This window comes from Dromaius novaehollandiae, chromosome 5 (genome assembly GCF_036370855.1).
Source record: "Dromaius novaehollandiae isolate bDroNov1 chromosome 5, bDroNov1.hap1, whole genome shotgun sequence".
Taxonomy (NCBI): domain Eukaryota; kingdom Metazoa; phylum Chordata; class Aves; order Casuariiformes; family Dromaiidae; genus Dromaius; species Dromaius novaehollandiae.
The window spans coordinates 45,066,697-45,078,928 of NC_088102.1; the positions used below are offsets into that span (position 1 = coordinate 45,066,697).

General features: G+C 45.3%; 1 protein-coding gene across 4 annotated transcripts in view; it reads right to left on the bottom strand.

The window, feature by feature from the left end:
* Nucleotides 1-258: 258 nt before the first annotated feature.
* The window catches only part of AMBRA1 (autophagy and beclin 1 regulator 1), a 140,704-nt gene continuing 128,730 nt past the window's right edge, over nucleotides 259-12,232 (bottom strand). For all 4 annotated transcript variants that reach the window (XM_064512673.1, XM_064512674.1, XM_064512672.1 and 1 more), the window contains 3 exons: nucleotides 11,415-11,507; nucleotides 9,501-9,694; nucleotides 259-1,838 (listed from right to left, as the gene is read on the bottom strand). In XM_064512673.1, coding sequence (XP_064368743.1) covers nucleotides 1,348-1,838; nucleotides 9,501-9,694; nucleotides 11,415-11,507 — 778 coding nt within the window. In that variant the 3' untranslated portion in view covers nucleotides 259-1,347. The remainder of the gene's footprint in view (nucleotides 1,839-9,500; nucleotides 9,695-11,414; nucleotides 11,508-12,232) is intronic.

Below are 12,232 nucleotides of genomic sequence, written 5' to 3' on the forward strand. Positions count from 1 at the left end.
TTGAGTGGTGGGGAACATCAAAGTGCCTGTTTATCTCCAGAGGGGTTAAAAGGCAACTCACAAACAAGACTTCCAGTTTCTCCTCCCTGTTGCCCAGTTTTGGGCTTCCAACTCAATGGCTAAGCCTGCTTTCCTCCTGGGAGGAAGGCAGTTGCAATCTGACATTTGTAAACTGCTTTGAGCTTCTGAGCTGGACATACCCATCCCAAGGCCAAATGTGCAGACATCCATCACACAAGTGAAGACAGTAGGTCAAGCAAGGGTTTGTCATATTTTAATGACATTGATCTTTGGTGTTTCCCTCGTTAGCACTCACACTCTCCCCGTCCTTCCTCCACAAGCCTGCTAGGGATGGAGAGTTACAAACGAAAAGGAAAATCACATTTGAGACTAAAAACAAAATATCAGAGCCTTGATTTTCTCCACTAGAAACTACATGTACAAGGTCAAGATTTCACATGCAACACCTTACATCACAGACCCATACCTCACACCCTGGCCTGGAGCTGAAAGTATTCCCTGCCCCCTGCCGAGGTGCAGCTCAGACCTGGTGCCATGAGACTGCTGGGATGGCTCATTCACATTAAGCTTGGCACAGCTTAGAATATCCTTGCATGAACTGCATCCTGACTAGAAAGCAGTAGCCCCTTTCCCTCTACCCATCTGTAACAGCAGCTCTGCTTAGGTTCCTGCCAAGTACTAAACCAACACTCTAAAAGGGAAAGAACTCCACTCATGAGCGGTTTGTGAGCCATGCAGGTTTTGCCAAAGTCCAGCTCTTCCTAGAGAAGACCACAACTCAGGCAGGAAGGGTCCCAAAAGACACTGTGCTCTGAAGGGGAGCAGGGCTGTGCCACTGAGTGGGACTGTGGCCTGGAAGACTCCTCCACTCCAGCAAAGAGCTGGAGCATCACATGCAGGTCTGTCCAGTAGGACTGCCTGTCTCCGGAAGGATGTTGCAAGCCCTTTTTCCCTTTCTTCACTCTACTAATCAATCCCTAGGCATAAAAGGGCAGGAAAGAGGAAAGGAAAGAAGCTTTACCAAAGGATGTTTACCAAATTGCAGGGTTAGGGCTGAGCTCAGGGGATCTGCACAAGGTGCAACCAGGATGGTCTATGTTCCTCTTAACTGTTCAGCAGCAGGAATGTTGGAATTTAAGATAATATGCCTCCTTCCCCATGGCTTCTCTTGCAGTTCTTATCCCTTCCCACTCAGGGTACAGATGCCCTCTGAACTGCCAACATCCTGCCAAAGCCACAAGTCCCTACTCTTCCAGCTCCTGGCCAGTTGTGAGGTACAGGTCTCTGCTGAGCAGTACAAGGGTAGCACCAACACACAACTCATCTCTACCTGTTCCGCGACTCCCCACTGGTGCTGTCATTACTATAGAAGTTGGTACTGTCAGGAAGATGGTTATTATTAGTTAGGTCACTGTATTCAATTGGTCCCTCAGTGTCCATGGAGGACTGGGCCTGCTCTGACAGGTCCAGATCACCAGCTCCTTGTCCTTCACTCCCGCCAGGGGCTGTCCGCGGGCTCAGGCTATGCTCTGACAGCTGCATAGACTCCGAAAGGATCTGTCCCTCCAGCTCAGCTGCCAGCTGCTGAGAGGTGCACTGCTGTGCTGAGGTGCCCTCAGCCCCAGTGGACTCTGCACCAGTCTGAGAGCTCCGGTGGATCCGGTGGCTCACAATGATGTTGTTGCCAAAGCCGCCCATAGACGCCATGGTGGTGCTCTGCTCCCGCTGGACCACAGCAGTCATGCCACCTTCTGCCATGAGCCTTTGGATCCTACTCAGAGCGTCCTCCCCACTAGCTCCATATTCTGGACCTTCACCTGCAAGAGAGAACAGAAGCAAATTTGGCACACAAGGAAAACTACAGGACAAAGAATAAGCATGTTCAGCAGATGCATCACTGTGCATATGGGCTGGGACAGAAAACTGGCTTTGCTCCAGAAGCCTGAAGTTTTATTCCTCTAACTTTCACTGAAGTGCCAAAAAAAAAAAAAAAAAAAAAAAAAAAAAAAAAAAAAAAAAAAAAAAACTCAACTCTGTCAAGAAAATTTTGCTGCCACTGCCACAGATATCCCTCAGATTGCATGTCCAAGCCTTAGAGAAGCAGCTTTTTTGAGGCATGCAAAGAGCATCTCTTAAAATCTAGGACCTTTGTATACTTTATCTCCTAGCCTTCCCTTCACAGTCAGGCAATACTGAGCTCTGAGAGAACCATCATCAGATACCTTAGTTGCTAAAGATAACTCTGAAGAACAAAATCTCACAGAAAGACAGCCCATCTAGAAGAATGAATCCCCATGGCAGGAAAGTCCAGCCCAGCTCTCTTTCCCAGCATGCTCCTTTTGCTGAAAACCTCACCCAGACTGTTTGGGGGAAAAATCTGTAATCATAAACTGCTAAAATGGTTTCATAGTGGCATCCTGCTGATTCGTATTAAAGAGATAAATCTCACTCCCAGCTCCACGAAGCCATCGCAGTGCTGATTAGAGGACAGGAGAAAGCCATGATACCTCCTGGCACCAGGGAAATGAACACAAATGTCAGCAAGGCTAAATAGAGGCAGGAGTTTAAAAACAATAAAAAACAAAATGCCACACTGACTAGGAAGACAAAACTTTAGGGCTGTGGGGTGGAGATCATGTCTCCAATATGGGTCTATGGTATTCAGCACAACCTATGTCATTCCACTGTAGACAAAAAAAACACAAAAAAACCCCAAGATAATTAAGACTGTTAACATGTACACAATCAGTGACAGCTTATTCCTTTTCCTCATGGGCTCAGTGGTACTTGCATCAAACACCAGTGACTGCCTCTACCGCAAGGTATGGCTAATTTCACCTTCAGACAAGCTTGCTGACTGCCCTGTCACAGAAACAACAGAGATACTAAGGGCAAATTTAATTCTCACAAATAGAATAAGTCTTTTTCTGCTAGGGACGTAGTAGCCTGCTATATACACTATACACAGGGCAATTTTATAGCTCCTTGGTTAGAACATGACTGAGACCATAGATGCTAGTAACCACAGAAGTGTTTGCAGCAGAGCCTAGGGGTGTGTGAATACCCACTGAACAGAGTCTGGCCAACAACTCTGGCAGAGAAATCCTGTTCAGGATGTGGTTGATGCGTGAACAATGAACCAGGCTGACCAGCACAGACAACACTGAGCACAGAGGAGAACATCAGATGGCTGGAAACTTCAGTGTGAAAAGCGTAAATGCCTGTGGACTTTGGAACCTTAATGATAAGTAGAAGGTAAGTGGAGGGTTTGAGAAGCATGCTTTTGGATTTTATCATCATTTCCTTCTGAGGGCATAAGCACTTCTGTTGTTGCATCTGGCTGTGCATGACAGGAAAGCTGAGAAGACCAAGGTTGCAGCCTGGCTTAGAGGCATGCCAGCCAGCCCTATCTACACAAGGCCTGAAGCAGCAGGTACTCTGCCCTTGACAGACCACTTACTATAAACTGGTCAATACCAAGAGCACTGGAGCTGCAATCAGCAAGGATCCCCAGCTGATGCTCCTAACATCACGAACATGTGCTTCACAGCAGCAGTCCACACAGGCAGCACACAGTACAGCACCTTCTGCTCTTCCCTCCCCTTAATTACCACCAGCCATGGTGGAAGTTCCAGGTTTGAGGCTGTTGCCTGCTCAAGGAACAGGCAAGGGCTGATGCCACAGCAAAAATTGGCAGGTTATTAGGTCGTAAGCTTTCAGACTGTAAGCACAGAGGATGCTGGAAATTCCAGAAGGACCAACCACCAAAGGCCAGAAGTCAGCCTCGCCACACAAGCAGTCAAGAAGCACATCTGCTTTGGGGCAGATTTTTTGCCGGGGGGGGGGTCCTCCCCTTTTCCCTTCAGGTTTCAACAATGGCTTTTGCTGAATAGTTAGGAACAAAGCTTCCTGAGAGATTTGCCTTGATCTGAGCTACCGCACAGATTCACATACAGCCCATTTCTACTGTCTGGTGACTCCCACACATTCTTCACCATGCTGCCAGTGCAGGCTACATTAGTACTCAATGGGAAAGGGATAAGCTAACTTCCACTTAGTGGAGGTTCAGAGCATGTACACAGGCACTTACTCCAAAGCAACAGTAATGATGTAAATCCACACCTCAGAGCTCTAGAGGTTTCAGCTTACTGTAGTGACCAAACTCCAGTCCCCACTCCACCAGGTGAACAAAAGCAGTACAGAGAGAAAACCCTTACTAGTGATGCTTCCCCCCCAGACTCCAAGGACTTTAGGCATATACTGAGCATGAAGCTGAGTTCATGCAGGAGGAACAGGCCAAGTGACAGTATATCTCATTCCTCTTCTCTCCATTAATGCTCAAAACTATATTCTTATCTCACAGGCCCTGTAAAATCCTTTATCCTAAGCTCACATTCTTTTAGAATCACCTTCCTGGGTCAGGAAAACAGCAGAACACCCTCAGAGCACTACAGACAAAACCCTAAAAAAACCTGAGTGAGCTAACTTGCTCCAGAAACAGAAAAAGTGTGTGAAGTTCATGTGTGGTCATAACACCTGGCAATTTGTCTGCTACCCAGGCTGTCCCTGTGTCAGAATCCATCACAGAGCAGAAAGCAATCCTGAGACACAATCACCATCTATTTCTGGACAGGGACACACACATTCTGTGCACGACAGGACAGAAAAGGATCATCCAGGGTTCCCTTCTACAATACAAATATTAGTAGCATGTCCACAGTGCTATTCCTACAGAGCTTTTCTACCTAAGGTGACCTTTCCAGAGCTCCTATAGAAGCAGTTTGAGCATGCATATGAGCTTGGTTGGGGGGGGGGGGGGGGGGGGGGGAAGTAACAGGTAGTGTTTCTTGTGGCACTAAAGGGAGATGTGATCATTCATATCTGATTATGCAGAGCTGTGGCCCTCCCTCTTCTCTCCTTATGCAACAAGTGAATTAATTTAAAAATGCTGATATTTTTTATCTTTGAGCACCTGAATTAGTGGGTCAGCTCACGCCTCAGAGCTGTTGTTCCATGTGCACTGAAAGCTTAGACATCTCTGAAGTGCTTACGCTTAGTTCTAATTCTGAAGCTCTGTTTGCAAGCCTAACTACTAACTGCTGCTTGTTTTAGAAAGAAGAAAGCTGAGAATAGGAAAAATTGAAGAGTATAGGAAAAATTGAAGAGTGAGGCCAGTGCAAACCATCACAGATGAGCCCGATCTTAGCCTTGCTTCTATGGGCTTTTCACTTTATTGAATGTGTGTTCTCCATGCCCACTTGACTATCCCAAAGACCAGGGCATTTCTGCCAGTCTAGGTGACTGACTCCAATAACTAACAAAATGGCAGCCAGGATGCCCTGTAGCTAGCTAGTGCATCTCTAGGAGTTGTCTGCCACACTACTTTAGCAAGACAAGTGTTTGACACGGAATACTATAAAGGCAAAATTGTCTGCTATTTTTTCAGGGGAACTAGGCATAAGGAAGCAGCACTGCCACTCTTGAATCAAGTAAAGTGGACCTTGAATTACCTACAGGGAGTACAACTTGTTTACCTGTGGAAACAGAGAACACACATCCCATAAAGGGAAAAGCCCACGGAAGCAAGGCCCACAGGTAAATTAAGGGGGCATCCACAAGTTGTCTAAGGAATGTACCAGGAAAATTACACCAGGAAGTTTTCATCTATACGTGATCTCTTTTCACTATTAACAATTGGAACAGACAATCCCACAAGCCCAAGCCTTCATTTTACAAACTTCTTCCCACTCAAAGCAACCTCTCCTCATCAAATTACAGATGCAACTTCTGAAAGCACTTGCACAAGATGGAAATTTGTAGTGGCCAGTGAGAAATATTTCAGCCAAATAGGTTATGAAACTGTATACAGCATGACAGCAGTCAATGTGTTGCTCCCCTAAATACAGGCAAAGTAGCAGTCTACTTACGGCAAGTTGTCTGATGTCTACAAAGGCAGTAGTTAACAATACATGCCTATTTGCTCAGTGAGCATTTAGCTATCTGAATTTTAAGCCCCAAAGACCATCTAGATGATAGAAACTGCGATGACAACTGCCTGTTTGTTTTTAAACCAACTGCATTAACTTGAAGAGATATTGATATACTGGTGAGGGCCAAGGACAGCGCGCACACACAATCAGCCAAGTTTCCTGTAGCTCTATAAAGGCCCCTTAATCTCAGTCTACAGTACCTTTTGCACTGTTCCAGGCTCTTACAGCTACTGCCACTTGTACTATATGCCACAGATTCAGTAGCGTGAATAAGTGTCTGCCACAGCCTGACCCAGTCTTGACTGGGAATTACAGTTTCTAAAGGTTAAAACTTCAGGTCATTAAGTCTCATAAGGAATCTTTGCTCATTTAAGTGAGATTTAATTTGCAAACAGAGCCTCCCCCATTGCACCCTTCTATTTCCAAGGGAAAAGGCAGTGTAAATCCCAGCAGATTGTTTCTAATTAAAAGTGCCTCGAAGTTACAGCTCATCACAATTTCCACTATGTCTGTTAGTTTAAAGGAAAGTAGGAGACAGCTGAAACACTGTTTCAGGCACTTCTTGGTACCTCTCCTGATTTGTCTCCCAACTTTAGGTTCTTTTGGCTTATGCATGGTTTGCAAGCAGAGTTCACAAGGCAGCAATCAACTACCACAAAACCAAAAGATACAGGCATTAGAGGGATTCACTTCTAATAAGTCATCATACACTCATTCCTCTAAAGAAGGTAGAAAGATGATCAGAACAGCAAAGTCCCTGCAGAGCTTTGCATGAGAAAAGGAAACTATTTATACCTGCATGGAGCTTAATTAGATTTCTGATGCAATTCCGCATACTTTTTTTTTTTTTTTTTTTTTTACAGTAAGCACATATCTGCAAGAAAAGCCCTGATCCAGAATTCCCCATACCAGCAGGGCTGACAGGACATAGGACAGAAACCTCATCTTGGGGGAAGCACCAGCTCCCCCCCACACCTTTTTTTTTTAAATAATTATTCACCTTTTTTTTTCTCCTCATGATGAGGTGATAACTAGAACACTTTCTTTCACGCTACTCAGTCACATCTGATTTATCCATTCTGCTGCTGCTAATACTGCTAAAGCCTTTACATAGTAATTTACATCTTCAAAGTCCCATGCAAAACACTAATTAATCTTCACAGCCCCTGGTGCACTGTACAATGGGAAGATATTTTCCCCTTCTGTAGAAGATTATTAATTTGCCCTACGTCACATACCAAGTTAGTGGTAGCATGCTATTTGTTTTTAGGTGTCCCTTACATCTAGATCCTGCCATTAGGAAACACTGCTTCCCTTTCAATAGGCAAAGAGTTACAGCAGATTTAGTGAGAGATTAACCATCAGAAAAGCAACACAGCAACACACCTAGCCTTCCAGAGCAGACTGGACCAGGATCATATGAGCTTATGGTCCAGGCATAACAGTAACCCTAATGCCACAGCAAGCTCAATGGGGCTCAAGCTGTGCTAATGCAAAGCACTAAAGGCCCCTTAGATGAAGCGTGCCACTAATGCCACAAGTCCCTGGCTAATTGTCTGTGTTGATAACAGTAGATGAGCAAGCCAGTCTATCCAAACCTGTCTTCCCACTTCACAGTAGTTCCTTGTACTATTCTTCTGTTATGGATTACAGCTGCTTTTGGATCCTACAGTCTTCCGATAGTTACTCTCTTGACAGCTCCCTGTTCTGAGCTGCTCTTGAGCCTTTGCACAGGAGTCTCAGCTGAGAACCAAACCAGCAAAAGATCTGGTCGCTACAAGGTAAGAATGCTCGGCTTATCTCCAGTGCTTGCATCCATACTAAAAATAATCTGCTTTGAGAATCCTTATAGTAGACAGGAAAGTGACAGCCCATTTTACAGGTCAAGCCACTTGCAAGGATGTGCAGCAAGTCAGAGTCTGAGCCAGAGATCACATCCAGATGTGAAACCTGTCAATCTTATTCCAGTCAAAAAAACCCAGAGAGGACAGGAAGTCTCTGTCTCTGGTTTGTTACCACACTCCTTTTCTGCCAAATGCCACATTTTGCTCCTTTCCAGAGACAGCCTGCCCAAGGCACTGGTAAAGGACACCCTTTCCTCATCTCATTAACGGTCTAATCACAAACCTTGCTCTAGATCTGAAAATTGAAAGGCCGATCAAAAAGAACGGGATAATGAAACTTTCAAATGAATGCAGAACAGCAGCAGTGAAGAGAAGCACTAGAGAAGCCCACAGGTTTAATAGGGCAGAGAGAGACAGGTTCCCAAGCCTGCAGCCTCAGCCATCATTATCTTGAAGGATGGATGTCCCACAGCTGCTGCACACTCAACCATATTCTCAGTCAGCGTAACACATTCAGTGGAGGAAACAAGGTCATCTTTCCCATGAGTTCAGCATTTGTCCAGATACTCTACTTCCAAGCCTGATTCACACACCCCTAACTGTACTAATTTCTGGAGATGTTAAACCCAGCTCCACTGACATAAGCTGGTAGGTAACCCCTCAAGTCATGAAGAAATTTACCACTTCACTTGGAACAGAAGAGCCAAGATCAGAGAAATGCAAAGCCACGTCACATGCGCTGGATGCTACCTAGCAGAAACTATGCAAGAGTTGCATGCCAAAAAGTATCTTCCAGAACAAGAGCCCAAACATACAGGCACAAGCAGGCATGCCATAGCGCTGTTTTCCTAAGCCAAGTAGGATGACCACAAACCAGCCCTTTCAAAATCATCTCCTTGATTCTCTCTGCCTTTCCTATGTACGCTACCTGACTCCTTCCTAGCTAAGCCTTCAGAGTTGGACCCAAGCACCACGCTACGATACAGAGACAGGTAACCTAGATATAATCATCATGCTTCCAAAAGATCAGTTATTTGTTATCATATGGGAATTGAACATCAGGTGCTTCCAGCTCTTTACATGTTCATAAGTGTTCTCAGACTGGAAAACACTAGAAGTAGTTTCTGAACAGCTAAGCTGGACACTCACAGCCTACCAGATTAAGCAAAATACTCATATCTGCTCTGTGAGAAGTGATTTGCAGTATTTTATTTTGTTGTCAGAACTGCTGAGCTTGTGAAGCCTGCACAGGTTTTAGATGCTAGGGTTGGAGGGACAAGTTAAGCTCTAACAGAGGACGAAAGAATAATTCTTAGCAGTTTGCAGCCTTACTGATGGTTAAAGAGCAGGGGATTTGGGAGAAGCAATGCCAGTACAACTGATTTACAAAGAAGCAATGATCCAGAGAAGAGTTCATTTTGCCCTCGCCCTCTAAAAGCAAGCAAAGACAACTTCTTTACCAGATGGACAGAGATTCACTGTCCTGATCATCCTGGCCTGGCTACAGAAAAATCAGGCTAAAGAAATCTTTGCTGAAAAGATGCCAGAGTGTCCACCAAATGCATTCAAAGGATATAAGACCTGTGTGGAAGCTCCTTACCACCAGGTTGAGCTATGTCAAGTTAGTCATTGCTTGAGCTCTTACCTTCCCCAGTCCCTGCAGAGGCGGATTCCTGCTCCTGTACCTCCCTTTCAGTCTGAGTCTCGGCGTTCTGCAGCTGAGGTGCCAAGGTCTGGGTACCCTGCGAAGTCACAGAGGCGGGGGGGTTTCGGGGTTGCAGGCCTATGGCATTCATCAGGCCCATGTCCCTGTCTGTCCTCCATGTGGCTCTGCTGGTTCTGAAAAGAGAGAAAAACAAGTAAGACCAGAGCACTGGGGGTCACAAGTCCCAGCAACATGGAAGCATCCACCTGAGCCTCTTCTCGCTTCCATTCCAACCAGGCACCTGCTAGCCACTGTGCAGGATAGAGAATGGAGGGAATTGTGGCCTGGCACTTATTTACACAAACACAGATGCATCCCTCCATCCTCAGCTGGCTGACTTCGAGCCAAGAAAGTCTTTTACTCCACTCACCCTTCCACAGAGGCTATGTGCTTGACAGGCATTGACATCCCTGCAGTACCGTTAAGCCTGCAGAACAAACTCTGTATCTCAGGGCCACTGAGTTGAGCAGGTAAAGCAGCACAGGACTGTAAGCACACACAACCTCCCTCTGAGTGTCGGCAGGGCAGTTTCACCTCCCAAAGATACAGTCTGTATGCCTTCCCTCCTTTGGACCTCGTAGTTTGTCAGCATCACACATGAATGCACTCCAGCAGGCATTTCTGCCCATTCCAGTCAGACAAGAGAAATTCTCTGTTCTCCAATGCAAATAACAGGAACAGCTTTGAGGCTCATTAACTTCTTTTCAGAAACAAACAGTTGAAGTGTATGGCATTACAAGAGCTAAATGTTGGCAATGGTTGGATGCTCTTCCCAAAAGTGATCTCTGGTAGTAAGTGCTGGGAATGCTGAAAAGGGTCTAGGAAAGATTGCCTCGTTGCACAATCTACATTCTTTCATAAATATTTGAAACCTGCCACTTTTTTTGCCCTCTGTTAGGAGCTAGTTTGTTCTCAAGCAGTATTTCTGCCTTTGGTGCCTGAGCCCCCTAAAGAAAGGGGAGGGGAGGTCTGAGTTCTCATCCTTTGGCTACCTCTAAGCCCATGATACAAGACGGATGTTCTGCCAAAAAATATGAGTAGAGAGGGGCAATGACCGCTTGCATAGCGCAGAAAAGAATCTTCACTGTTTATTATTCATCCCCAGTCAGACCAAGGGTGTGGGACAGCACAGAACATTGCCCTGTGCACCAGCTCTTAACTTCCTTGGGATTCTGGAGCTCATAAGCCAGAAACAAGACTGCCCCCCTTTCTGAGAACAGCTGGCTTAAGGAGAAGTACTCTTCACTGGTGCAAGGTGGAAGGGACTACAACATCACCCTCATGTTTAGAACAGTGCATCACCAGACAGATTAGACTAAGTGGCCAATAGGGTACTTAAGGAATTTAGATTTATTTTTAAGAGTTTATTGTAGATAAACAACTGTCCTATGACCAGAAATCAAACAGAGATGGAGAAAAAAAAAAAAAAATCAGACTCTCCTGACTCCCAGGCACCAAGGCCACCCAATGAATTTACACTCATCATTGCAACTCTCACATTCTTCAGTCACCCTCAAAAGGCATTGTTTACTTTGTGTGGTGTTTTTCATGCAACGAGCCCCACGTATTCCTCCAGCAACTTGCTTGAGAATATTACTGAGGCCATAGATGACAGATATACTTCATTATCACTGGCAACACTTTGAGGTACTGAACTTCACTTATTGGAAGCATGACAGGTAGCACTGCCTAGTCTGTGCCACTTGTCATGTTTCCCATAAAAAGCGGAAAGAGGAAATTGCATGTTTAAAGCTGAAAGTGTGAAGGGAACAAAGAGGAAGAAGCAATGCTGTCAGATGTAGTGACCCCAGCAGAAAGGGTCGGCTCTCTGGTACCCACACCCAGGAGACTCACCCAGGCCGCTCAGTGCTCCTGTTGCTGGAATGCACAGTGAAGACATTCTCATTCTGCTGGTCCCAGTGGTACTCAACTCCAGAGTTTAAGGCCCTTGAAATGCCAAAGGAGGAAAAATATTAAGATGAAGACTATTATCCACACAAGGTCACTGCGGCTCGCACTGCACAGCAGGACACCATTCCAGCCAGCCTACATTATTTCCACACAACACGGAGGAGAGTGTTGATTCCAGCCGCACAGAAGCTGCAGGTCTAGCACAGTTCACATTTTCCTTACAAGGGCTTACCATCATAAACAGCCTTGCAAACATGGAGTACTGTATTACCCAAATTGCTCTGGAATATACCATTCATTTTAATTGAATATTAACATTGAAGCACAGCAGCATGAGCAGAGAGATTTTCAGGAAATTAAGATGTACATCTGTGTATATAAAATCAGGTTACTGTACCTCCAGGAGACTAAAAGAGTAGTTCTCTTTGTGGTACCTGCCAGCATTTCCTGCACTAGGTAATGCTAAGTAAAACATAGGTCTTATTCAACAGTTTGTTTCTTCACAAAGGGTTCACATTCTACCTATAAATAAATCTCCATGCAGCCCTCCTGCTGACAGTCACTGTGGAGCAAGGGCAGATATAGAGGATATTCTAATAAAGATTTCCACAGAAGAGGTTGTACTGGACTAACCATGTCAGTGTCAGAAAAGTCCGAAGTTCAAAGCTTCAATTTTACAGTTAACACTACTGAGTTTAACAGAATAGCCAATACTCTGGCAACCTTTCACAGTGCATTTCTCTGAAAGATGTGCAAATCCA